Source organism: Castanea sativa, chromosome 11, assembly GCF_040712315.1.
Source record: "Castanea sativa cultivar Marrone di Chiusa Pesio chromosome 11, ASM4071231v1".
NCBI lineage: Eukaryota > Viridiplantae > Streptophyta > Magnoliopsida > Fagales > Fagaceae > Castanea > Castanea sativa.
The window spans coordinates 39841384-39866731 of NC_134023.1; the positions used below are offsets into that span (position 1 = coordinate 39841384).

At 32.7% G+C, this 25348-nt stretch overlaps 2 protein-coding genes and 1 pseudogene across 2 annotated transcripts; all 3 read left to right on the plus strand.

The window, feature by feature from the left end:
* Window positions 1–1516: 1516 nt before the first annotated feature.
* On the plus strand, window positions 1517–10871 carry LOC142617655 (disease resistance protein RPV1-like; annotated as a pseudogene).
* A 4084-nt stretch (window positions 10872–14955) lies between these two features.
* Window positions 14956–16509, plus strand: LOC142617101 (F-box/kelch-repeat protein At3g23880-like). The gene has a single exon (XM_075789796.1). The coding sequence runs from the start codon at window positions 15097–15099 to the stop codon at window positions 16276–16278; it is 1182 nt and encodes a 393-aa protein (XP_075645911.1). The 5' UTR covers window positions 14956–15096; the 3' UTR covers window positions 16279–16509.
* Window positions 16510–19518: 3009 nt separating this feature from the next.
* Window positions 19519–24813, plus strand: LOC142617100 (F-box/kelch-repeat protein At3g23880-like). Its single transcript, XM_075789795.1, has 2 exons — window positions 19519–20980; window positions 24386–24813. The coding sequence occupies exon 1, from the start codon at window positions 19746–19748 to the stop codon at window positions 20937–20939; it is 1194 nt and encodes a 397-aa protein (XP_075645910.1). The 5' UTR covers window positions 19519–19745; the 3' UTR covers window positions 20940–20980; window positions 24386–24813.
* Window positions 24814–25348: the final 535 nt, after the last annotated feature.

Sequence of the window (25348 nt, forward strand, 5' to 3'; positions counted from 1 at the left end):
TATTTAGTTTAATCCGAGTTCTTAATAATCTTCTTAGAGCTTTGATGCATTACCTTTGATCTGACTTGCCAACTTGGTGTTTAGGATGTTTGCTTGGGCCATGATCTTTATACTGCTCAAAGTACTTGGGCATTGATTTGATTACTGTTTAAATTATTTAGGCATCAGTTTGTTCTATTTGCAATGAAACTTAGCATAACCATGAATTACAGCTTCTTGGAACTTAATGGCATTGGATCTGGCTTAAGATTTAGGTCTGGTACTTGTAACTTAGTATGATAATTCACCTGCTTTTCATAGTTTTTGGTTATTAGCATCTTCTCCATTGATCTTAAAAATTCCTAATAATTGAGACAATACTAAACCCCCATTCCTTTTAGAGGAAAAAAAAAAAAGTCAATTAATCCATCCAAGTCCTTAATCAGTCAAATCAACACTCGATAAAAGGCATCGATCTACTTGTAAACACAATGACTGTTAAAATTACAATAGTACCTAACAAAATTGGCAACCACTGTGGGAGTTTTGCCTGTAACAGCTAGAAGTATGGAAAATACTAAAGGTACAAATTGTGGAGTTCAAGCCCGGGATGAACTAGAAGTGCTAGTGCAAAGCCGCAAACTGAAGCTCCCTAGGAACTTTGGCTGGAAAACTTAGACAAGGTTTCCAAGCTATGTCAAAACAACTGGCAGATATGGTGGCTTAAAGCTACAAACTACTTTAAGTGGAGCCCACGCAAGGGTTTTCAAATGTATGATATGTATAAGATAGGTCGAAGCATTGCTCTTGGGGAACTTCTTGTGAAATTTCTTATGATATTTTATAAGGAAGTTGATGCTTATTTTACCTATGGTGTTTTGGAAATCTATTGTGTTTGGTATACATGTATGTTTTGCAGAGTCAACAGTAAATTGCTTGGTATAGTGAATTGCCATTAGAATCAATGTCACTACAACAAAATATATTTTCAATAACAAATTTTAGTGAGAAAAATTTTTTCGTCACAAAAAAGTACCATATAGTGATGAAATTTATATTTCATTGCTATTTATAAAAAAATTAGTAACATATAGCGTCAAAAAGTAGAGCAGGCATGGAAGTGGCAAGTATTCACACGATTGCATGATTCACATCCTCATATTTTAATGAGAGCAGGCATGGAAGTGGCAAAACAACGACCTAAAATTAGTCTACTGCATAAAATAAAATAAAAGCATCAACGTAATAAAAATTCATTATTATCTTGCTTTATTTCTTTTTTTTAATGTAGTTGACTAATTTTAGTTCGTTGTTTGCCACTACCTAATTACCTAAGCTGTTTAAAAAATGAGGATGTGAAATCATGCACCTCCCTGTGTCTCCCTTTGACTCCAATGGCAAATCGTTTTTCCAAGCAATTTACGGTTGACTTTGCAAAACATATACGTGTAACAAACAGTACACAATGCTTGCACGTCTCTGTGTCCTTTGACCACAGTGACAAGAACAGAGGATTTAAAGCCTCCCCCCACCCCTTCTTCTCAATTCAACTCTACTCTTTTTTCTCTCTCTCATAGAAACCGAATCCAGCAACGGGGTTTTATCAACTTTCAAGAGGTTTCAACTTTCGAGCCTCATAGTCACTGCTACTATTCCATTTCACAAATATGATAGTTCTCATTTTCACACGCATTCATCTCTTTTATACCATTTTTCTAAATAAAAATCCCACTTCAAATAGTTTTCTTCTTCCCTAATTCATTTTCTTGTTTTTTTTTTTTTTTCAGATTTAACTGAACGTACGTGGTTCAAGATTTACCAGTATATTCTAATGGCTTTCATGAGCACTCCAGGAGCCACATCATCATCACCTTCTTCTTTAACACCTCGGTGGAAATATGATGTCTTTCTTAGTTTTAGAGGTAAAGACACTCGAAATAATTTTACAGATCATCTATATGCTGCTTTGCAACGCAAGGGTATTTTCACCTTCAGGGACGAAGAAGAACTTGAGAGAGGAGAATCTATTTCACCAACACTCTTGAAAGCAATAGAAGAATCAAGGTGTGCTATCATCATTCTCTCAAAAAACTATGTGTCTTCCACATGGTGCTTGGATGAACTTGCAAAAATTGTTAGATGCAAGAAAGAGACAGGATTGACAATTCTTCCTGTTTTTTACTATGTAAATCCATCTGATGTACGTAAACAGGCAGAAGCCCTTTATGTGCACAATTTTTTTGAGAGAACAAAAACATGGAAAGCTGCTTTGAGAGAAGTGGCCAATCTCTCTGGTTGGCATTTACGAGATAGGTAATTTCCATGAAAATTTTATTTCTTTTGCCATGAAAATTTTATTTCTTTTGACATATAAGTGACAATCTTCTTTCATATACCATAAAGTATATAAATAGCTTTAGAATGTAGCATAAGAGCGCTAGCATTGGATGTGCTAAATGCTAAGTTTTTAGTATTTGGCACATCAAACACAAAAAATCACTTTAGTGGATGTCACAAACACCAAAATAATTGGCATGAGCTACGGTGCCTTTCAACTAGCATAAGGGCATTGTAGCAATGTCATTAACTAAAAAGTAATTTTTAATTCGAGTTGAAGGGCACTGTAGCAATGTCATTATCTAGTAATTTTTAATTCAACTTTCTATCTTCTCTTTTTAATTCATTTGTTTTGGGTTGTGGTTTGAGTTAATATTATTTTAATAGGTTGTATGTATTATTTTAATGTTTTACATGGAACAATAAAACATGAGATGTAGGGTGTAATATCAAATGCTATGTTAAAATAGAAAAAGTAGTTTTTTGGTGTGTTAAAAAATAATATTTTAACATGCAATGTTGATGCTTTAATATGAGTGGATTGAAATATTAGAACACATACTTGTTAAAATGTTTTTGTATTTTGAGATTTCTTGCAAGCGGTGCTGATGCTATTTGAAGTAGTTTGTGACCTTAGCCTTTAGGACTTGGGAAACGCTCCTTTGCAGTAATTAAAAAGGAACTACTTGATTCAAGAATTAACATAACTTTCTATGAAGAAACAGAGCTTCTAGGATTTATAATTGATAATATTAGACTATTAGTCCACCAAAATAGAAATTCAAAAATAAATAAATTAAAAACACCTTCTATTAAATGGAAAAAAGAAACTCATTTGAAGACATTAATATAAGCCTCGACTCAAAAGGCAGAAGCTTATATCTTTGTTGGCAATTGTGGAGCCAGAAATATTTTTCTAAGGAAGGTCAAATTAAATACAATAAAGTTCTTAAATTGACTAAAAAATAAACAAGGTCCATGACCAAATTTTTTTTATTTCACAAGTTAATTTAACTCAACAAAGTTTATACCATAGTATTAAAATAATTTATAATTAAATTTTTTGACAATTTCTTTAAATCATATGTCAAACAATTTTCCTTCTCAAAAAAAATATGTCAAACAATTTAGAAAAGAGACATATAATAAACAAGAATATAAAAATAATTTTGAGAATGAAACTTGTAAGTACTATTAAGATACAAACGCCAAGTTGGCTTTAAAAATATCTGAAACGTGTGGTGGGACATCTTCCATCAACACATGACGTGCATGTCTGGCAAGGTTGTGACTTACAGAGTTTTCATTTCTACGAACATGAGAAAAACTAATACCATGAAAATACTCTATAATAATTCTAAAATACCGAATCAAAAGGCCGAAAGAGGCTACCGTGGGAGACGACTCTTTAGAGCATTTATCACTAGCTCTGAATCCCCTTCTAAAGCTAAACCAATGCCTTTATCAGGAGAAAACTCCAAAGCTCTACTAGCAACAAGGGCTTCTAGCTCATGAATAGAATGAGGAAGAGATATTCTGGGACATGGAAGCAATGACCATATCTTTGTCTTCTCTAATGATAACCCCAATCCTAGCTCTATCTTCATCTTTAAAAGCAGCTCCATCAAAGTTAGCTTTGTAGCGATTAGCTGGAGAATAAGACCACACGGCACGAGGTCTGGGATGAACATGTTAAGGCCGTGGTTGGGCTGCCTAGTACTTTGACAAAAAGATTCATGGGCTCTTTGGCAGGGGCAGCTGCACTCTTGAAAAATAAATAAATAAATATATATATAATATTTTTTATTAATTTAATTTCTTTTAAAAATATTTTTGCACAACTTGGCTTAAATCTTGCACACCATGATCACAAATCAATGCCCAAAATCAAACAAAATAAATCAGCTCATCCCAAAACTAATTAACACAAATCACTCTCCCTTTCTCTCATGAATCTTATCTCATCTCTGTTCTCTATCTAACTTTCTACGTATCTCCGATTCTAAGGGTAAAATGTGAGTATTTGTGAGTTTTGAATGTCTCTCTTTATTATAAATTTATATTATATATATGTGAGAGATCGTGTGTGTTTGATTCTTCCATTTTGGATTTGCTTGATGTTTGTAATGTTCGTATTTGATTTGTTCCCCCCCTGTATACTCCCTGTGTACTTGGGTGTCTCTCTCTTTTTGATTTCAATAATGTTTTATTACTTATCAAAAAAAAAAAAAAGAGATCGTGTGTGTTTGATACTAATTGTGTGCATAATATTTTTTTTATATATAATGTTATTTGTGTGAATTGTGAAGTGTGTGAATGTGTACATGGTATAAATATAATATAACTTTATATAATTTAATAACCAAGAAATACAGAGGATTTGTTACATGTGTATATTGTTATTATGTTATAATAATTTTTTGTTATAAAACTAGTGATTCAAAGAAAAAAAAAGTAAAGTTAGTGATTGTTAAATGTATTAATCACAATTGATAATAAGTTATCATGTGACGATTTCAAAATATGAAAACTCTTAGAAATAAATTGTAAAATTTCCTGTATTTGTGTTTTTTTTTTTTGTCAATAAAACAATATATTTAAGTTCTCTTTTTATTAAAATTTGTTTAATTTAAGTTTCTTAACGACCCCCCTTAAGAAATTTCTTGGAGCCGCCACTGCTCTTTGGATAACCAAGTCAATAGTGAAGGCTTGGTTATCCAAAGAGCCGCCATTGCTCTTTTGCCTAATATTTTTCTTTCTCCAATGGGTGTTTATTATTAATTTGGACCATCATGTTTTATCCTTTTTGCAGCCATGAGTCAGAATTTATCCAAGACATAGTAGAAGTGATATTACATAAATTGAGTTCAGGTGTCTCAAGCAATACCAATAACTTGGTAGGAATAGATTCTTTAGCTGAAGAATTCTTCACTTCGTATTATGATTCTGGGAACAAAGTTTGCATGACAGGGATTTGTGGTATGGGGGGGCTGGGAAAGACAACTCTTGCTAGAGTTGTTTATGATGAGTTTTGTAGTCATTTTGAAGGCTCAAGCTTTATAGCTAATGTCAGAGAAGAATCAGAAAAATATGGTTTGCTTCAATTACAAAAGCAGCTTCTTGCAGACATTTTGGAGGATAGAAATATAGATATAAGAAATGTATATCAAGGAGTTGAAATGATTAAGAAAAGGCTATGTATGAAGAAAGTTCTACTTGTTCTGGATGATGTCAACCAAATTGACCAATTAGAAAAATTGTGTGGAGAGTATGGTTGGTTTGGATTGAAGAGTTGGATCATCATAACAACTAGAAATGAACATTTGTTGGTCCAACATGGAGTGCACAAAATACTTAAGCCTGATTTTTAAAATAGTGATGTTGCTTTAAAACTTTTTTGTTTAAAAGCATTCAAAAATGAGCAACCCAAAGAAGGTTATATGCAACTCTCCGAAGAATGTGTACGCTATGCTAATGGCCTTCCATTAGCTCTTGTTACTTTGGGTTCCTTTTTGGCTGGAAGAACAATGGATGAATGGCAAAGTGCACTGGAAAGTTTTAAAAAAATTCCCAAAAGAGAAATATTTAATATACTTAAAGTAAGCTATGATGAACTAGAGGAAATGTGGAAGGAGATATTCTTAGATATTGCATGTTTCTTTAGAGGGAAGACAAAAGATCGAGTAGTTGAGATATTAGAGAAATGTGGTTTTGATGCAAGAATCGGTATAAGTGTTCTCATCGATAAATCTCTCTTAACTATAGAAAACAATAAATTATGTATGCATGATCTAGTACAAGAAATGGGTAAAGAAATTATTCGTCAAGAATCAGGTGGAGAGCCAGGAAAGCGCAGCAGGTTGTGGCTCATTGAGGATTTGTTTCATGTATTGACTGAAGATAAGGTAAGACAACGAAAAAGTTATAAATTTATTTCAGTGAAAAAGATTGATTAGGAAAAATTACATAATTTAGTTCAAAAAATTAGTTCTTAAATAAATGATCTCGATAAGTGATTATCTACATACGTAATTCAAGAAATATAGAGTGCTTATTTTTTGTCGATAATTCAATCATTTGTGGTAAAAGTTTTAAACTCTGGATGTCGATAATTCATGGAATACAAACTTTCGCTTAACATGCTAATATATTGTCATTGGACCATTCTTATATTTTACAAGACATAATTTGATTATGGTGTTATTTTAAATTTGAATTCATCTTTCTTAATTTAATCATCAACTAATCTTTCCTGATTACTATCCAAAACAGAAGGTTATATTTTTATTGAAACTTCTTTTTTGGACTTTTTTTCCATCATTTTAAAAGTAATTTTGAAATTTCCCCCCCCTTTTTTGCTCCTTTTTTTTCCTTAATGGTAGAAGTGCACCTTTCTAGTTTTAATTTACGGTTATAAAAAAAAAAAAAATTAACATTCTTAATGAATGAATTTTAAACACAATATTGAGAATCTAATTTTTCTTTTATATAAAAAAATTTCACACACACAATATTGAGAAGAAAACTTTAACATATGATATTATACAACCATCTATTAGGTATGAATAGGACTCTTAATTAGTATGAAGTAAAAAAAAAAAAAATTCCTTATTGTTGAACGAAAATTCTATGATAACACATTTTGTCACAATTATTCTGTATGGCAGACTGTAATTGGTTGTTTGTTACTTTTACATGAACTTACTATTTTTTTCTCTAACATTCACAATCATTTGCAGGGGATAGTTGTGATAAAATATGTGTAAAAGTGTGTAGTCCTAGAATTATTATTGTTGAATTTGAAGTTGGACCCACCCTTTCAAGCTTTTTTTTATAGAGGGGATGGGAATGTTAGAAAAAAATGTTCCCACTTCTTTGCTTTTTAATAAATAAATAAATAAATAAAATAAAAAATAAAAAAAAGTAGATGAAGAAGACAGCAATCTTATAGTTCAACTAACAATTTTAAGATAAGGTTATATATTTGGAAAACTCAGGTGGTAGATAATTGTTTTTCTAAATGCCAGGTTGTAGACATTTTAATCTCCTTTAAAACTTTAGTAAATGGTATTCTTATCTTTTGTTATGCAATTAATTCACCCATGTTTTCTTTTGATTCTTAGGCAACAGAAGCAATTCAAGCTATAGTCCTAAACCGTCAAGAATGGGAAAACCGTCAAGAATGGGAAAGAGGATATCGGGAATTTGAAACCTTTCCTTTTGATGAATGGGCAGTACAATACCCGAACTTTGAAGTCTTTCCTGGAGCTTTTTCAAAGATGTGTAATCTTAGATTGCTTATAGTTGACAATTTGTCTATCCCAAATGACCTCAATCATCTTCCAAATTCCCTAAGAATTCTTGACTGGTTTGGTTATTCTTCAAAATGTTTGCCATCTAGTTTCCAACCAAAAAAACTCGTTGAACTTAAATTACATTATAGTGAAATTAAATGTCTTTGGGAAGGAGTAAAGGTAATTTTTTTTTCTCTCAACTTTCTTTCTATATATATATATATTTTTTCCCTTTAGGAGTGGCTTCAATAAATTTCCTTACTTTACAAAATTTATTATTTTATTAAAATAAACTATTATGTTTAATGGAAGCTTTTCCTTTTGGGTTGAACAGTATTTGGACATGTTAAAAAGCATGGATCTGAGTTATTCAGCAAATATCATTCAGACACCTGACTTCACTGGGTTTCCAAGACTTGTGAGACTTCGTCTTAGTTGGTGCACTAATTTGGTTGACCTCCACCCATCTATTCGGCAACTCAACAGGCTTGTTGTCTTAGATGTTCAACACTGCAAATCTCTTACCAATCTTCCCTGCATTTCCACCGAAATGGAGTCCCTTAAAATTCTTAATCTTTGTGGATGTTCCAAAATCAGAAACTTTCCAGAATTTAATGGAGTTTTGAAAAGCCTATCAGAACTTCACTTGAGTGGAACTGGAATTGAGACACTACCCTCATCAATCGAGTGTTTGGCTGCCCTTTCTTTATTAAATCTAAAAGACTGTCGTCATCTCAAGTGTCTTCCAAGTTACATGGATAGCTTGATGTCGCTTGAAAAACTTGATATTTCGGGATGTCACTGTCTTGTCAACCTGCCAGACAGCCTTTGGAAAATAAAGTGTTTGAAGGAACTTGATTTGCAAGGTACCCGAATTATAAAAGTTCCCTCAGCCAATCCTGTCTGGCAAGATCTATTGAAATATCAACTGAAACTGAATTTTCCGAGGTTGTCTAGGAACTGTATGAGTCGGTATGATGCGAGTAGCCGTAGAGTGGCATTTACAATATTGAACCGTTACCAACAGGTGCTTTTCTCTCTATATCTCTCTCTCACACACGTACATTGTTGAATGGAATATCATTTTTTTTTTTTTTTTACAGGGACTCCTTTACCAAAAAACTGAATTCCAGATAATTATTGAAATGAATAACCTTCCACGATGGTTAACACATCGAAGTGTGGGAAATTCAATAAGCATAGAGCTGCCTCCAAATTGGTGTAATGGTAGGTGGATGGGATCGTTCTTTGTGCTTATGTCAATGTAATTGGCGAAACATTTGGTCTTGGAGCTCGTGTGATAGCCCTTGGTGATATGCCTCACAGTCACTATGCCTCTAAAACTTTCTTTAGGATGACAGCTTTGGGGAGCCACATTTGGCTGTTGTATTTTTCTCATGATGATTGGTTCGCTACTGTTGGGAATGGTGAATGCAGTCAGATTGAGGTTTTGTTTGAGAACTATGGCTCAGTCGAGGGAGTGAGGGAATGCGGGGTCAGTTTGGTGTACGAGCAAGATGTGGAAGAGTTCAACCAAACAATTGCACACAGTGGCAATAGCGGTGACATTACTTCAGAAAGTATGTCTCCCGAAAAAAGAAGACGATTCAACGAGTTGTTGAATAAATGGTCTAGATAGGAAATAGAGTCTCAAGCTTCACTTGTTGCTACACTGCGCTAATGATTTTGCTAAGGTAGATTATTCAGTACTATTAATTGTCCAAGCATGATGTAATTTTGCCAAATAAATTTTTACTTGTGAAAACTTGATACTGCATAATATTCCCCTCTCTAACTTTTTTTATACTTCAGAATCATTGGACCTGTGCCTTTGAAAACAGTAATCAAGCAATTTTAGTTACAATCATTAGGAATGAGTGAATCATTAATTGTTTTCTTCCTTCAATTATAGTACCATACTGACTCAGGTTTTTACAAATTTACAGATTATGGACATGTCTGCAGAAGGTGAGGACCATGTTCTGTTTATGCCTTTACCATTTGCTAAATAGTGGGGAGGATTTTCATAGGATTAATTTCAAATTTGAGGCTACTGCTACTGGTTATGAATAAGCATTTCCGTTAGTCTGATTATTTTTCCTAAGATAAAAATCCTGGTATGTTGTTTTGAATTTAGATATGATTTCAGTCATGATGATTTGGAAATGTATTCAAGTGACATATCCTTTCATCTTGTTTCATGATGACAAAAGAGGCAAGATTTATTTTTGGGGGTTCTAGTCCTTATCAGATATGAGTTATATGGTTTCATTTATAATGACTTTCATAGGATGAAGTTCAATTGAGTGCATGAGTTGTAAATCATGGAGAATTTTCGAAGCTATTAGTTTTTATCAATCAAGTTATATGATCAACTAAGCATTTTTAGTCTTTATTCTAGAAATATTTTCCTTACAATTCAAAAGTCAATTAATACTGTTGAAAGCCTCATATAGGTTCACCCTTTAAGTAATCTTCTTTCTGGGCTAAAAGAGAGTTATACATATTTAAGCGGACTTGTCTAGTTAATAGTTATGGCCTAACCATCATATTGTTAGTATCTTTCTTCCAAATATATAGATCAGCATATCAAGCCAGTGTAGAAGTCGTGATTCTTCCCTGATATTGCATGCCATTAAACCCCCTATGTTATGCATCAGGGACCGATAGAGGAATTGGCTGGCAACATATAGGAGCCTATATCCATTAGATTGAATTTAGAACAGTCTATTTTGTACAAGCATTTTTGTGTGCCCACGGAACAAGTTTCACAAGTTTCTTCCTTTCTATATAATTGTCCCCCCTTCTCCCTTCTCTTATTTTTACTGCAATTTATTTGTGTTCAGCTTGATCGCAGAACAAAAATATTTGAAACCTTAAAACTATTTTATATTGGAATAATTGATATCAAATATATATTTTGTTAAAAGTGGTGACAATTGAAACCAATGAAACGTGCTAGGCTTGTAAACTAAACTAATTTTGAATGCTTACTTGGATTTTCATTGTTGTTTCAGGGTGTCAAAAGCTAGAGAGAGGATACTTAAGTCAGATTTCAAAGTACACTCAGATGTATTTCTGTTTCTCAGGACTCAGTTTCGGCTGAAACTAATTTTTGTACAATCCTTTAAATTTGTATTTGGAGTTATGGGGACGCTAATTATCTTCATTTATGATTTCAATATTTGTTGTGAATGCCCATTTTATAGCGCCTCTCACAAAAAGGTAACGAAAGCTATTGCAAAATGCCATCTTGTTTTCCTCCCCATGAAATAGGATTTTTGTAATGCATATTGAACTAGACTGATTGGTTGCATGGTTAAATATTATGGTTTTTCCAGAAATCCAGGATTTAAAATTCCGCAGTATTAACACATCAATGTACTGGGTCTCCAGTAAACATTGAACTACCTCCCATTTGGTTTAAGATAAATTGTTGTGTTTAAGTGTGAAGAGATGAGCTTAGAGCTCTTTTCATAGGCCATATCCCATGGACCCATGATGATGTGTCACCTTTGGCTATCTGCTGTGTTTGTTTCAAGAGTAGTTGTAAACTTGTAATTTGGTCAGGATGAGGTCATTGTTAGTATTTCAAGAGCTTGTAGCTTTGGCCTCTTCTTAAAAGTCACAGCAAGCTTAGTAATTAGAAGGGAAGAGGAAGGCACATAATTGCTCACAATAAAAAATGACTTATAGGGAGAAAATCCAACGAACACCACATGGTGCTTACGGCATATATCTAATTCAATAAATATCAGTCTATCAATCATCACAATTAAAAAAAATAAAAGAGCTTTTCTAAAGCAAGATTGAATATTTCATTAAATTCTTATCTTCCATATTAACTCTCATATCTTTATATTTATATTATCATATTAATTCATTTTAATTAAATAATAATAAAATGCCTTAAAGAGCGAGAGTGTCATGCCTTAGTGGGGTTATGTACCATGATAATATCTTTATTTTATTACTCTTATTTTTATATATTTATTTACATGTCATATATATGTTACTATTTATATGTTTTTAATTTATTTTTTTAGAATACTAAGTATTTTTAACACACACATATAAAGAGAAAAGAGAAAGTTTTTTAAAAAAACTTATAGTGATATATATTCAAAAGGGCCTATGTTCTTAAAATTGAAATAAGAAGTAAAAATTTTATTTTTTTGGTCCAAGCTTTTTACATGACTGTGGATTATCATATTATTTTATTATTTTTAAACCATGAATCCAACACTATATATCTATGAATTTGACATTGTTTATCTTCTTCATTATTTTCTACAAGAAGGCCGGCCCATATCCATTATGTTGTAAAAGGCGTCACTATAGTTTTTCGTTTTGGGCTCCCCGCTCAGTTCATATTTGTTTATGTTTTATGAGACTGTCAAATATGGACGAGTGGTGTAGTCTGGGTTTTAGGCTCATTGAAGATAGAATCTAGTTTGCTCTGTGGTGGGTCAAGGTAATTAATTGAGTCTTGTTAAAGATGGGCCTTGTGTACATAGGGATTGGGGAGAATATAAATATTGGTTAAACAATACTTCTGAGTTCTGACAATTTTTGAGATGATAAGTTCTTAATACTACTAAATAATAAAGAGATGTCAGTAGACCTCTGTGAAAGATAATAATTAATAACATATTGTCTCAAGGAATTGTAAGAATTATTGTAAAAAAGATTTATTCGTAGTGTTACTTATAGGAGTGGTCCCAATTTGTTGGGGAAAGTAATATGCATTCATAGTGTTACTTATGTTCTATGATAAAAACTATCATTTGCCATTCTCATTGGTTAATGTAACTTTGGCACTGGATGTCACGTATCATAGAACGAGAAGAGAATTGTTAGAGGAGATTGATTATGGCATTTGTTCTACAAAATTAAATTCCCCCTCTTAACAATATCATTAATACTTTTAAGAGTAATGTTATAATCATAAATTTTTTTACAATACTTTTACAAATTGTTGAAGTAGCAAATTCTTATCAGTTCACATTTGAGCCCACCACTTTTATTACTTTTTTACATAAGCATGACCACTAACTATATTAATAATTTATAAAAATATTTGTAATTCTAGTATTTTCCTCCTTTTAAAGGTTATAAAAAAAATAAATGTAGATCTAAAATCTAAAACAAAATATACAAACCCAAAAAAATTGACAAAGTTTGGCTACAAACTTCATTGTAACCGAAGTCTACAACTTTACTCAATATATTTTTATTAGATGTGAATTTTGATAAATCCACCATTGAATTGCATTTACTTCTTATGTCGTCTATGCTTGCAAAATTTCTAGAAAATTAAAGATCAATAGCCATATTATTAATTAATTGTTTAAATTGCAAGTTTTTGTAGTATAAAACTATGCATAAAAAATAAATTTATGGATCCTATAATAAATAATATCCGATTGGCATAAAATTTAACATATGTGTTAAGAGCACAAAAAAAAAAATACAATCTAACAATTAGATTTTCAAAATATGTTATAACAAAGTTTGTAACCAATTTTGTCTCAGAAAATTACTCAAGCAATAAAAACTACCAATAGCAAAAATATATAAAAAAAAAAAAATTAAGCCCAATCAATCAATTTTACTCAAAACAAACAACACTGCCCTTTAAAAATTTTTAAATAAAAGAATTTTGTCCTTGCTGAGTAGTAAACATCAAAGACACTAAAAAAAATACATAAAACAAAAAAAATCCCATCAACGGCTAATTAACAAAGCCGGAGGTCAAAATCTCCCCACATAGCCAGCACAAAGTCACCCCGTTAATTACAAGTGTTGGAATTCGTATAAGATAAAGCAACAATCCCAACTACCCTAGGGGTTTTTATTTTTATTTTTTATGATTCAGCTAACCTGGTAAAATTAATTCAAGTCTTAAAAATACAGGAAATAATTAAGTCAATTTTATAATTCATATGACATTTAAATTACGTTGTAAATGTAAGCTTTCTACCCAACTCACACCACAGATAAAATACGAGGCTTTATGCATTTTCTTCAATACATTCTTCTGAGTTTTATTTTTGAGAAAAAAACATTCTTCCGACTTGGTCCCAATTCATTATTGCAGTATTGCACTTCTATCATGGGTTAATGAAGACAACTTATAATTTCACGATTTATGATTTAAGCCTTTTTCTCTTGACAAAGGTGCCACCAACATGCTCCAGGCTCCGACCTTTGTGCATCTTTCCAATATATTAAACTTTCAACAACATCAAATAGATAAATGGTTAATTATCTAATTTTCATGCCATCCTCACAACTCATATATTTTTATAAGAAACTACATTCATAATATTTTTAAAATATTTTTACAACAAATCATAGGTAATTTGTTGTTATTGAATCAAATTTAAACCTAATACTAAGATTACTTTTTTGCCTCAACAATAACAACCTAACAACCTACCATTTAGAATTTGTTATAAAAATATTGTAAAAATATTATGGACATATCATTTTTTTTTTTTTATAACCTTGAAGTTTCAGAAGATATTTTCTTATAGGTTCCACCAATACCATTTTTAAGTTTTTAATTTTTAGGATTTCATTTTTCATCTTTTTCTCCCAGTATTTTTTTTTTCTTATATAAACCTTAAGATAGATAACTCAAAAACGAAGCACTAACTTTTTTCATGAAATTAGAAAGCCCCAAAAATACAAAAAGGAGCAATGGTACGTGCAACAAGAAAAAGGAAAAAGTTTTGACTCAAAGTCTCCAATCACTAATAATAAGAAGATGATATTTATCTTGTTACATAGACTTAGTTAATTAGGTTAAATTAATTAGTGGTTTGAGCCAAACTTTATGCCACCAAAAAAATTTGACAACATTTTTTACACCAATTAGATGGGTAAACTTGTATTGGTTCATATTTATGTCCACTACTAACTCAATTTTTTACTTACAATTAATAATCTGCCAGCAGATGTCAAAATTTTTGTATGAATAGACTTTTTCTTGAATCCACTATTAACATTAATTTTTTTAGTTATTAGTAACAATCCGCCAGATTTTTTTGTGTGAATAGAATTTCTGTATAAAAAGATATCTGCAGTGAGCGTTGAGCGAGTAAGTGGACTTTAACATAACAAACGACGCTGTTTTGGGACAATTATGGTGTTTTGCTTCTTTCTTTCTTTCTTTTTTTCTTTTTTTTAATAAAAAAAATTGGATAGCCAGATTCTTCAATTTGAAAATAAAGGAATAGCTGTCTTGTGCGTGGAGAAACCGTGTGGACTAAGTGTAGGAACCGTGTGTTTTATAAATATCAAACAAATCATGGAGTGTACCAGTGTCGGAACTTGGAAGCATTAGAATAGATTATATCCAAAAACAACCAGACAAGCCGACAACCATTATCTTCAAAAACAAAAAGCAACCCAGCACCAAAATGTTCAGTGGAGAACACCAGTATGTTTTGGCCGAGCTGTGTCTGAATCAGTTCCTCAAATGAGAGAATTGCGTCCAAAGCCACCGACCCTCCGACGGAGGAATATCTATCTTCCATACGACATCGTACTCAACATCCTGACAAGGCTACCAGTGAAGTCTTTGATGAGATTCAGGTGTGTTTCTAAGTCTTGGAACTCCTCAATTATTAGTTCTGATTTCATTTCCACCCACCTTAATAACAGCAAAGATTCCCATGGTGATGGTTATGTCATACACATGCCATGTGTAAGAGATATTTATTCTTCTTCTATTAATACTAAAAGAACAGTTTGTACTGTCGCTTTGGACCGCACGTTTGATAAGATTTCTGAGGTTAGAATTCCCTTTTATTTTCCTTTTGGTTGTGCCCAAATAGTCGGTTCCTGCAATGGCTTATTGTGTTTTGCCACTTCGGCTTATTGTATATATTTGTGGAATCCCAGCATTAGAATATTCAAGAGGTTGCCCAATACTTGCTTAGGACAGTTAAGGTTTGCTACACTCGGATTCGCATATCATACCGAGAATAATGACTACAAGGTTGTGAGGATTTCACGTTCTCCTTTCTCTGCACCTGTGAGTTCTCATGAGATTGAGGTGTACACGTTAAGTTCGGATTCTTGGAGAAGTGTTGGAATGACGTTGACAACAGATGTTTTGTTCTATGATAAAAACTATCCTTTGCCAATCCCATTGGTTAATGGAGCTTTGCACTGGATGTCACGTATCGTAGAAGAAGAAGAGAATCGCAGGAGGAGAATGATTATGGCATTTGATGTCAATAACGAGAAATTCAAAAGGCTAGCATTGCCTGATGGGTCTACCAATGAGAACATCTTTCAGACATTTCTTTCATCATTCAATGGGAAACTGGCTTTTATTACATGGGCACGGAGTGAACAACATCGCACCCAATACTCCATATGGGTGATGAAGGAGTATGGTGTGGTTGAGTCTTGGATTAAACTTTCTGTTGTACCATTTGAAAGAGTAGCTCATTGCACTGCCTTTATGGAGTATGGTTCACTTCTGGTTTGCTACATCAATGATCGAGTAGAGAGTCAAGAATTTAAGTTTGTATTAGTTGACATTGAAACTCTACATGAGAAGAGGGATCTTAATATCCAAAATCATTCATATGTAGCAACTTTCATGGAGAGTCTTGTTTTACTTGATGGAGCAAACGTGGTATCTTACTAAGCAAATGATAGTGTGCGTATAAGAAGTGAAGTCATTAGCAGTATAGATGGATTTAAACCTTTGTTATTCCTTTTCCCTTGGTAGTAGGCATGGTAGTCTTGCTAAAAGCTAGATTTTTATCCCAAGTTTACATCATCCTTTTCCTTCTATTCTGTTTTGGTATTTGATTTTTGTATGTGATTTGTTTTAATTGTGCACATACTAAAGTCGGGTAGTGTTAGCAAAAAACAATACTTGGACAACGTAATCCTTCTTTGCTTGTGGATCAAAATGTTTAGGTGCTTAAAACAGACAGAAATTGATAATTAATTACCCCTCTCTAACCATGAGAAAGGTGAAAAGGAGAATTGAACAGAATATACTAAAGACCTGAGAAATGCCTTTTGTTTTTTTGTCTGATAAAGAGACAGGAGAAATGATACTGATCAGAATAAAAAATAAATTCATTGCATTACTATTATTGTACTCATTAGTGCACCAACTTCTGTGTAATTTGGATATGTTAAACAAAAGTATGAATTGGGTTCTTTTTTAATCGTATTGTATATCTGACTAGAGTATGCTGACTGAACTAAGCTTCTCTCTTACTCAAGGCCCTAGTGTATGACAAATAGTTTGAATTTTGTTAGTCCACATTGGAACCTTTATGTCTATTTTTGAAGGAGTAAATACTTGGAATTTTGAAGATCATGAATTATCTACTTTGATGCTAGAAGTTTCTTTTTCTAACTCCAAATCTTTGTTCAATGGAAAACACCAGTCTCAGTTTGTTTGGTAAACCATTTTCGTTGATCTGGATTTGATCTTTAAACTTCAACACCATTTTTAGCCGTCGATCTGTATCTGAATTTGAGTCTAGTAACCCATAAGATATTCCTCGCTCTATATCTCTTAACACACCCAATCTATCTGAGCGTTGTATTTAAATGTCTCAAATGAGAGAACCGCGTCAACAACCACCAATTCTTGGATAGAGGAAGAACCATCTCCTAGAGGACGTCGTAATCAACAACATCCTTGACAAGGTACCAGTGAAATCAGTGATGAGATCCAGGGATGTGCAAATCCTAACACTCCTAGGGCCAGCTCAACAATTTTGGGATGGGCAAAAATTTTAAGTGGATTATTTTTTAAACTTTAAAATCTAAATCTACATAAATAAAAATTAATTTATTATATGGTTTAATAAATTAGTATCACTATAATACAAATGAGTTGATATAATATATATCAAATTATTAATCGGTGTAATAATTTATTTTAAGTGGATTATTTTTTAAACTTTAAAGTCTAAATCTGCACAAATAAAAATTAATTTATTACATGGTTTAATAAATTAGTATCACTATAATACAAATGAGTTGATATAATATACATCAAATTATTTATTGGTATAATAATTTATAATAATTGATAAAGTAAGAGTTTGTATTAAAAAAAATATGACAACTTATTAATTAGTGTGGGGCCGTGCGGGAGCCAGCTTAGCTTAGGCCTTGTGATGTGTTGGGGCTTGTGGATAAGACTGCACAATGTACATAGCATTGTGCAGTCTTGTCCTATCAAGTTGTGTGTGCTGTTATTGTGCAGTATTCTCCATTTTAAGATATAACGTGGCCTTTATTAATGGATTTTATTGACCAATAAAAGTACTTTTTATTTGTAATTAAAATATATAAACAAATATATTATATATATAATTTTTTTTTTTTACAAGTGGGGGCCTTTTTTTATTTGAGGGTCTTAGGCGATTGTATCAATTGCATTTATTATTCAGCCGACCCTGATCACTCCTTAATCACCACCCCTTATTTTATCTACACGGCTACACCCACCTTAATCTATATATATATCTAAAAACTGAAGCGTAACATTTATTATTGCTACACTCCTATTGAACCACCTTATCTGCCATATCATTATTCTTTTATTTATTTATTTTTTACTTTTAATTTTTTTACAATATAAATATGTAAATATATTGTCTTTACTAGGGGTGTGCAAAAAACCCACCAACCCGCCAAAAAATCATGTCTCTTTTAGTACAAGAACTTATTTTTTTCTATTTTATATACTCACTTTTTAAAGCACCTCATATCAAATTACCTATTTTACATTACATTACATTAAAATATCTTTTTTTTCTTCTTTTTTTAATTGTTTCTCTTTTTTCACATACAACCGCCGTCTACTTTATTCTCTCATCATTGGGATATGTAAAAAAGAATAAAAAATTAAATACAAGATGAATAGTGTCAATATAAATTTACACAATTTTAGCTTGATTGGTGTGGATTATTTTGAGGGTTAAATGTGTAAAATTAATACATTTTTCTATTTTGTATTGTTTGATGCAAATGCTCTAATTGCAACTTAGTATTTGATATTTTATTAATTTCTCTCACCTCAGAGTATACTCTCTCTCCCTCTTGTTCGCTCAATCTCACATAACTTACAACCCAACACGACCTAAATCCAAACGCAAATCCCATCCACCAGCACCACCACCAAAAACTATTATAACAATAGAAAATCAACCCAAAATACAATGGAAAATCAAACTTGATAAACCCAAAATCGATAGAAAATCAACCCAAAACCAACCATCAACTAAAAACGAAAAACCCAAACCCAAAATCAAAATCAAAACCAAACCCAAACCTAGAGCTTCAACAGATAGAGAGAGAAAAACAAATTTCTTTAAGTTTGCCACAAAGAAAGCTAAGACAAGAGAGATCTAAGAAAGTCGAAGGTTGACAAGAGAGAGAAGAGAGACTTGATGGTTGAGAGGAGAACATGGGAGGGAACAAATCTAAGAGGAGAAAGCAAAAGATTGAGAGGAGAGACAAGAGATACCTGAAAAGAGACAGAGGAAAATGTGTGAGGGAGACTTGAGATAAAATGTTTTAAAAAAAGAATATATATGAGCATTTAAATAAAATAAAAGGTAGACTACGTAGATGTCTTGTAAAAATGATCTTGTAAAATATAATAAATAGGATTTTATACTAAAATAGGTAGAAAATTTTAAATAAATTAATGTGAATGCTCTAACATTCAATGTCTATTGAGTAGACACTAACACAAACCATTTAAACTCATTTAGTAAATGACCCAAAATGAAGAATTTATTATCAATAAAACAACTAAAATTCCTTCAACATATAGTCAAATCATTTCAGTTGATTTTAAGTTAAGTAAGTTTACAATAAACACAAAATTAACCAAGATGCTAATTTACACTACCGAGCAATAAACACTAGTGTACAAAAAACCAAATGTAGCCCCTACAATTGTTGATTTACCAAAGCAACCCAACAAGGAAAAACGCAACCCAGCACCCAAAAGGAAAGCTATATGTTCAATGGAGAAGACGAGTATGTGAGGTCAACGTTTCGGCCGATCTGGATTTGATCTTCGAACTTCAACGCCATCCGTCTGCTTCTGAATCAAAAAAAAAAAAAAAAATGAGAGAGCAGCCGCGTCCACAGCGACAGATTCTCCGACAGAGGGATATCTATCTCCCAGACGACCTCGTAATCAACAACATCCTGACAAGGCTGCCGGTGAAATCAGTGATGAGATTCAGATGCGTTTGCAAATCCTGGTACTCCTCGATCAAACCCTCCGATTTCATCGACACCCACCTCAGCAACTACAAAGATTCACATGATATTAATGGCTATGTCATACACATGCCGTCGGTAAGAAACACTTTTTTTTCTTCTTCGTCGTCTTCTAACACTAGCATACCAGTTTGTACTGTCGCTTTTGACCGCACGTTTGATAAGATTTCTGATGTTAGAATTCCCTCTGATGTTAATTTTAACCAAATAGTGGGTTCGTGCAATGGCTTATTGTGTGTCGCCAATTCGGGTAATGTTATATATTTGTGGAACCCCAGTATTAGAAAATTCAAGAGGTTGCCTGATACTTTATTACGACGGTTAGTCAATGTTACACTCGGTTTTGCATATCATCCCGAGAATAATGACTACAAGGTTGTCAGGATTTCATCTACTCCTTTTGGGGCACCTGTGAGTTATCATGAGATTGAGGTGTACACATTAAGCTCGGATTCATGGAGACGTGTCGAAACCCCGTCGACAACCAATGTTATCCTCTATGATAAAAATTTTCCTTTGCCAATCCCATTGGTTAATGGAGCTTTGCACTGGATGTCGTGTATCACAGAAGGAGAAAAGAGTCGCAAGAGTAGAACGATTATGGCATTTGATGTCAATAGTGAGAAATTCAGAAAGCTTGCACTGCCTCATGGGTCTATTGATGAGAACACATTTCAGACATTTCTTGCATCTTTCAAGGGGAAACTAGCATTCATTACATGGGAGCGGAGTGAACAGCCCAGAACCCAATACTCCATATGGGTTATGAAGGAGTATGGTGTGTTCGAGTCTTGGAATAAACTTTGTGTTGTACCATTTGAAAGAGTATCTCATTGCAGTGCCTTTACTGAGAATGGTTCACTTCTGGTTTGCTACATCAATGATCAAGAAGAGAAGCCGGATTTTAAGTTTGTATTAGTTGACACTGAAACTCTGCATGAGAAGAAGGATCCTGATATCCAACAGCATTCATATGTAGCTAATTTCATGGAGAGTCTTGTTTTACTTGATGGAACAAACATGGTAGCTTACTAAGCAGATGGCTGAGGGTTATATCAGAAGTGAAGTCATGAGTGGTATGGATGAATTGAAACCTTTGTTATTCCTTTTTCCTTTTGTAGTAGGCACGATAGTCTTGCAAAAATCTTGATTTTTATCCCAGGTCTACATCATCCTTTTCTTTCTGTTATATATTAGTATTTGATTTCTGTTAGTGGATGGCTTTTGTGCACATACCGAATTTGGTCAGTGTTAACAAAAAACAATACTTAGCCAACATAATACTTCTTTGCTTGTGTGTCTCTCTGGTTAGTAGTGTTACAAAGAGCTAGATTTGAGCTCTCCTGACTTCTATTTAAAAGAAGAAATAACTAGAAAAACAGAAAAGAATAAAAGAAGCTCTAAAACTGAATGTTAAAAAGGAGTAGGTGAGTAGCCAAGTGCTAGTCTAGTGAGACTTTTACCATTCCAAGCTCATGTTCTTACTTTCTTGGTTCAAGCTACATGGTATTTCTTGGTTTCTATAATACATTTAACCTTAGTTTTGACTACCATAAGCTAATTTATATGACAAAGAGTAGGTTCCAAGGTATGTGATCTTGCTATATCATCCTATCTCTGGCCTCTAAGAGATGTATCTAGATAAGGAATTCTATTAACTCATTCGTAGCTGGGTTCAATCACATGTTTATTGTCAGCGGCTGTGGATCAACATGTTTAGGCACTTGTATGATGTGTTTTTGTTAGTACTATTGTGTTCTTTGTCCTAAACAAAGATGCTTTAGGTTTATATTACTAAGGAATTTTAAACAAAGATGTTTTAAAAAGACTGTTGATCTGCATATGGTTGTTGATGTTATTGCTAGTTACTACTGCTTGCATAACCATTTACATATCATCACCTTGGGTCATTCGCTTAGAGACCTTTGAATTCATGAGTGGTGCTTATTCACTGTATTATATCGACTATAATGCATATTCAGCTCTTGTTCTCATTCATAGTTACCAGTTGGTCTCTGCTTGTACTTTTTCATCCTTTTGTCAGTAAACTTGCAAAACTACTACTTATTAAAAAACTCAGTAAACCTGCAAAATTTCTTGTATTCTGTAGTTTTCTTGATCTTAGGGTCATGCCTGTGAGCAATAAAGCATTTTGAAAACCTGTCAAACTTGTAGAAAAAAGATGGATTATTGATAAGAAATTTCTCCTCTTAAAGCATGAGAAAGGTGAAAAGCAGATTTAAACAGTATGGACAAAGGAAAGGAGACTAGAGAGTGTGCCAAAGCAAGTTATCCCCTTGAACCTAGGAGAACAGAATGGTAGCCCACTTGAATGTAGGATAAGAGACTCAGAAATGTTGCCCCTGCTTGTCAACAGAAAGAGAGGAGCTATGGCCCTGTAGAACACCATTTCATGATATAATTGTGCTCTATATTCTTATAGATAAAGAAGGTTTCATCAGACATGATAATTAATACACTAGAAAGATGGACATGCTTCTGCCTTTAATTTGACTATAGTTGGAGAAGAGATTATTTGAACGAATGCTAATTTTTATTTGGACCATTACATATTTTTCATGAATATTGATTACACTTTACTAATAGTATAGCAACTCTGCTAATTAAATGCCATAAGCTATAAGCTTTAGGTTGGTACTTTGCAAAATAAAAATTTTATTCATTGGATTACTTTTGCTGTACTTATTAGTGCACCAACTTCAAAGTAATTTGGATATTTAACTAAAGTATGAATTGCATATCTTTTTGCAAGTTTGTAGTCTCCTTTTATATTATAAAAACAAAATTGCATATATTGTATATTTGATTTAAGTAATTTCATGTTGATGGCTGAACTAAGCTGCTCTCTTACTAATATTGTAGTAATGGAGGCAACACAAGGCTTGCAAAAAGCAAGCCTAAAGGGCTCATATATATTAACAGATACTATGAATTTTATTAGCCCACATTGGAACCTTTATGTGTTGCACTGAATTTTGGAGGGAGGAAATGCTTGGACTATTGAAGATCACTAATTATCTACGTTCACGTTGAAGTTTCTTCTTTTAAGATATTTGTATGCGTGGATGGATGCTGATAAATGCCTTTTACCACTTTACTGGATTTTCTATTATTTCAGTGTTTTTTTTTTTGGTATTACTCCTGAATCTTAGGAGCTACTTCCTTTTAAATATATCTGTGTTACTTTTGTATTTACAATGTACTGGGGTTGCTTAACTTTCTTAGTGCTTTTTATTTCAATTGTTATTACATGCCAAAAAAGGTCCTTCTGACTTGCCTTCATTTTGCTTTTGAAGATGCATGACCATATAAATTGGGGATATTTTCCCATCAATTTTCTTTACCATATAAATTGGGAATTGTTAATTCACATGCTGGACGAATTTACCATTGAGAAAAATGGAGGAAATGGATTTTGACTTGCAATAGCAGAATTAGATTCTTTGCTCTTTTATTTGGTAGTCATACCAGCATCTTTGGTTGCTTAGTTGTTGTAAAGTAATGTGATTCTTCTTCTTCTTCTTTTGTTTGTTTTTTATGTTTTATTTCTTGATAGGTAAGTACACAACTCCACATGGAATTGAATCTTTGAATGCTGAATGCTCTGTTGTTGCTAAATTTCTGTGAAAGTTCTGTTACTTTCTTTGATTATTCCATACACTAAGTATAATTGTTAAATGTCATGTTTTTATTGGATTCTTGTGCACTACACTGTTTTGCTGAATTTGTGTCGTGATCTTGTTTTAGTGTTAGAAAATTTGGAATGATGTGCTATCTATTTAAAGTGCAAATGACAACTTACCCCCTTGTGGTTTGGCCGAAATTTAAGTTGCCTACTTGTGAATTGAAATTTGATACTTTACCTACCTGAAGTTAGCTCAGTTAGTATTCTGTAACTCACTTCTGTTAAAAACAAGGCTAAATATGTAATTTTACTCCACTTTTATGTCTCTTTCTTCCAAAAACACAAAAAACATAAAAATACAAGATCAAATAAAATAAAAAAGAATCCAACAGAATACTTGTATCATAGGATTTCAAGTCATAGGTAAATAACTTAAATTTTGGTCAAATCACAGGTAGATAAAGTGTTAAATTTCAAACCAAAGATAGGCAACTTAAATTTCGGTCAAATCAAAGGTGGGTAAGTTGTAATTTGCCCTTATTTAAAAATTGGTATTGTTTTAATCTTATGGAACAAAGTGGAAATGGAAATTGGCTCTACTCTATCAAATGAAGTAGATTCCAATGCTGTTTATTTTCTATCAATTTATCTATTTTTATAAACTTAATCTATATATTTATATTTTGATTAATTATTAAATTAAATATGACTTCACCACGGTTCGACCTCCAGTTGAATCTCGGACTAGGCTAAAGATCATGAATCTATTTGTTTTTTGGTTCTTGAAATGTATGGTTTCAATACTTGATTCTTTTTCTCCCTTGTGCTTTCATAGAAAAATTGGCAGGGAAGTGCAGAAAGGAAGAAAGAGGGAGAGGGGGGCAGTTGGCGGTTGACAGTACAAGGGTTATGGTGGTTGTCCATTCATGTATATATATATATATATAACCGTGTTTTCTTTTGTGGGAGCAAATCTTGATCTGCGTCATTATCTGCACTTGTGCTTTGCTTTGAGGCTATGACTAGATTTAAGTTAATTTGTGTAAAGAATGAGATGGTTTCAGTGGGTGAGGTTGGGGGAGATAGCTGGTATTCTGGTAAGGTGAATTTTGTTGCCTATGTATAAGTTATATTCAGAGGCAATGTTACTCTTAGCACTCTTTTGAACTTGCCAACCTTTCCTGTTCATATGGCAAATGTAAGTAAATGAAGTTTCTTCCATTAATCTTAAATGAAGTGTCTTCCAATAATTTGTTGTAAAAATATGTGACAATAATTTGTTGTAAAAATACGTGACAGAAGTATAACAGAGTTTGACAACTCTAACAATCCTAGCAAACACTACTGTATATTTGGATCGCAGTTTTTTCACTTTTTGGAGTGCATTGGGTTATGATAGGTGTTGTTGAACTTTTGGCGAGTTGAAAAGGCAAGTTCAGTAGGTGTTGTAATGCTAATTTGGAGCATGGTCTCCCATTGCCTCATGTGGGGTCTTTGGCATGAGAGAGGAATGCTCGGACGTATTAGGGTTGCAAAAGATTTATTCATAATGTGAGGCTTTTATTTCTCGAAACATTTTTTCAGTGAATAAATATTTCAAGGTCGTCTTCTTTTACTGCTTTGCCTGATTTGCTTTGTCAATGTACTTCTTATGTACACGGGTGACTCCTCTTTAGCCTTTTTTTCTAATGAAATTTTACTTAAAAAAATAAAATACACTAACACTACTCTAAAAATTGTCTTTAATCAATGATAGTTATATATATCACAGGGGACAATCAGTCGCTCGATTAGGTAT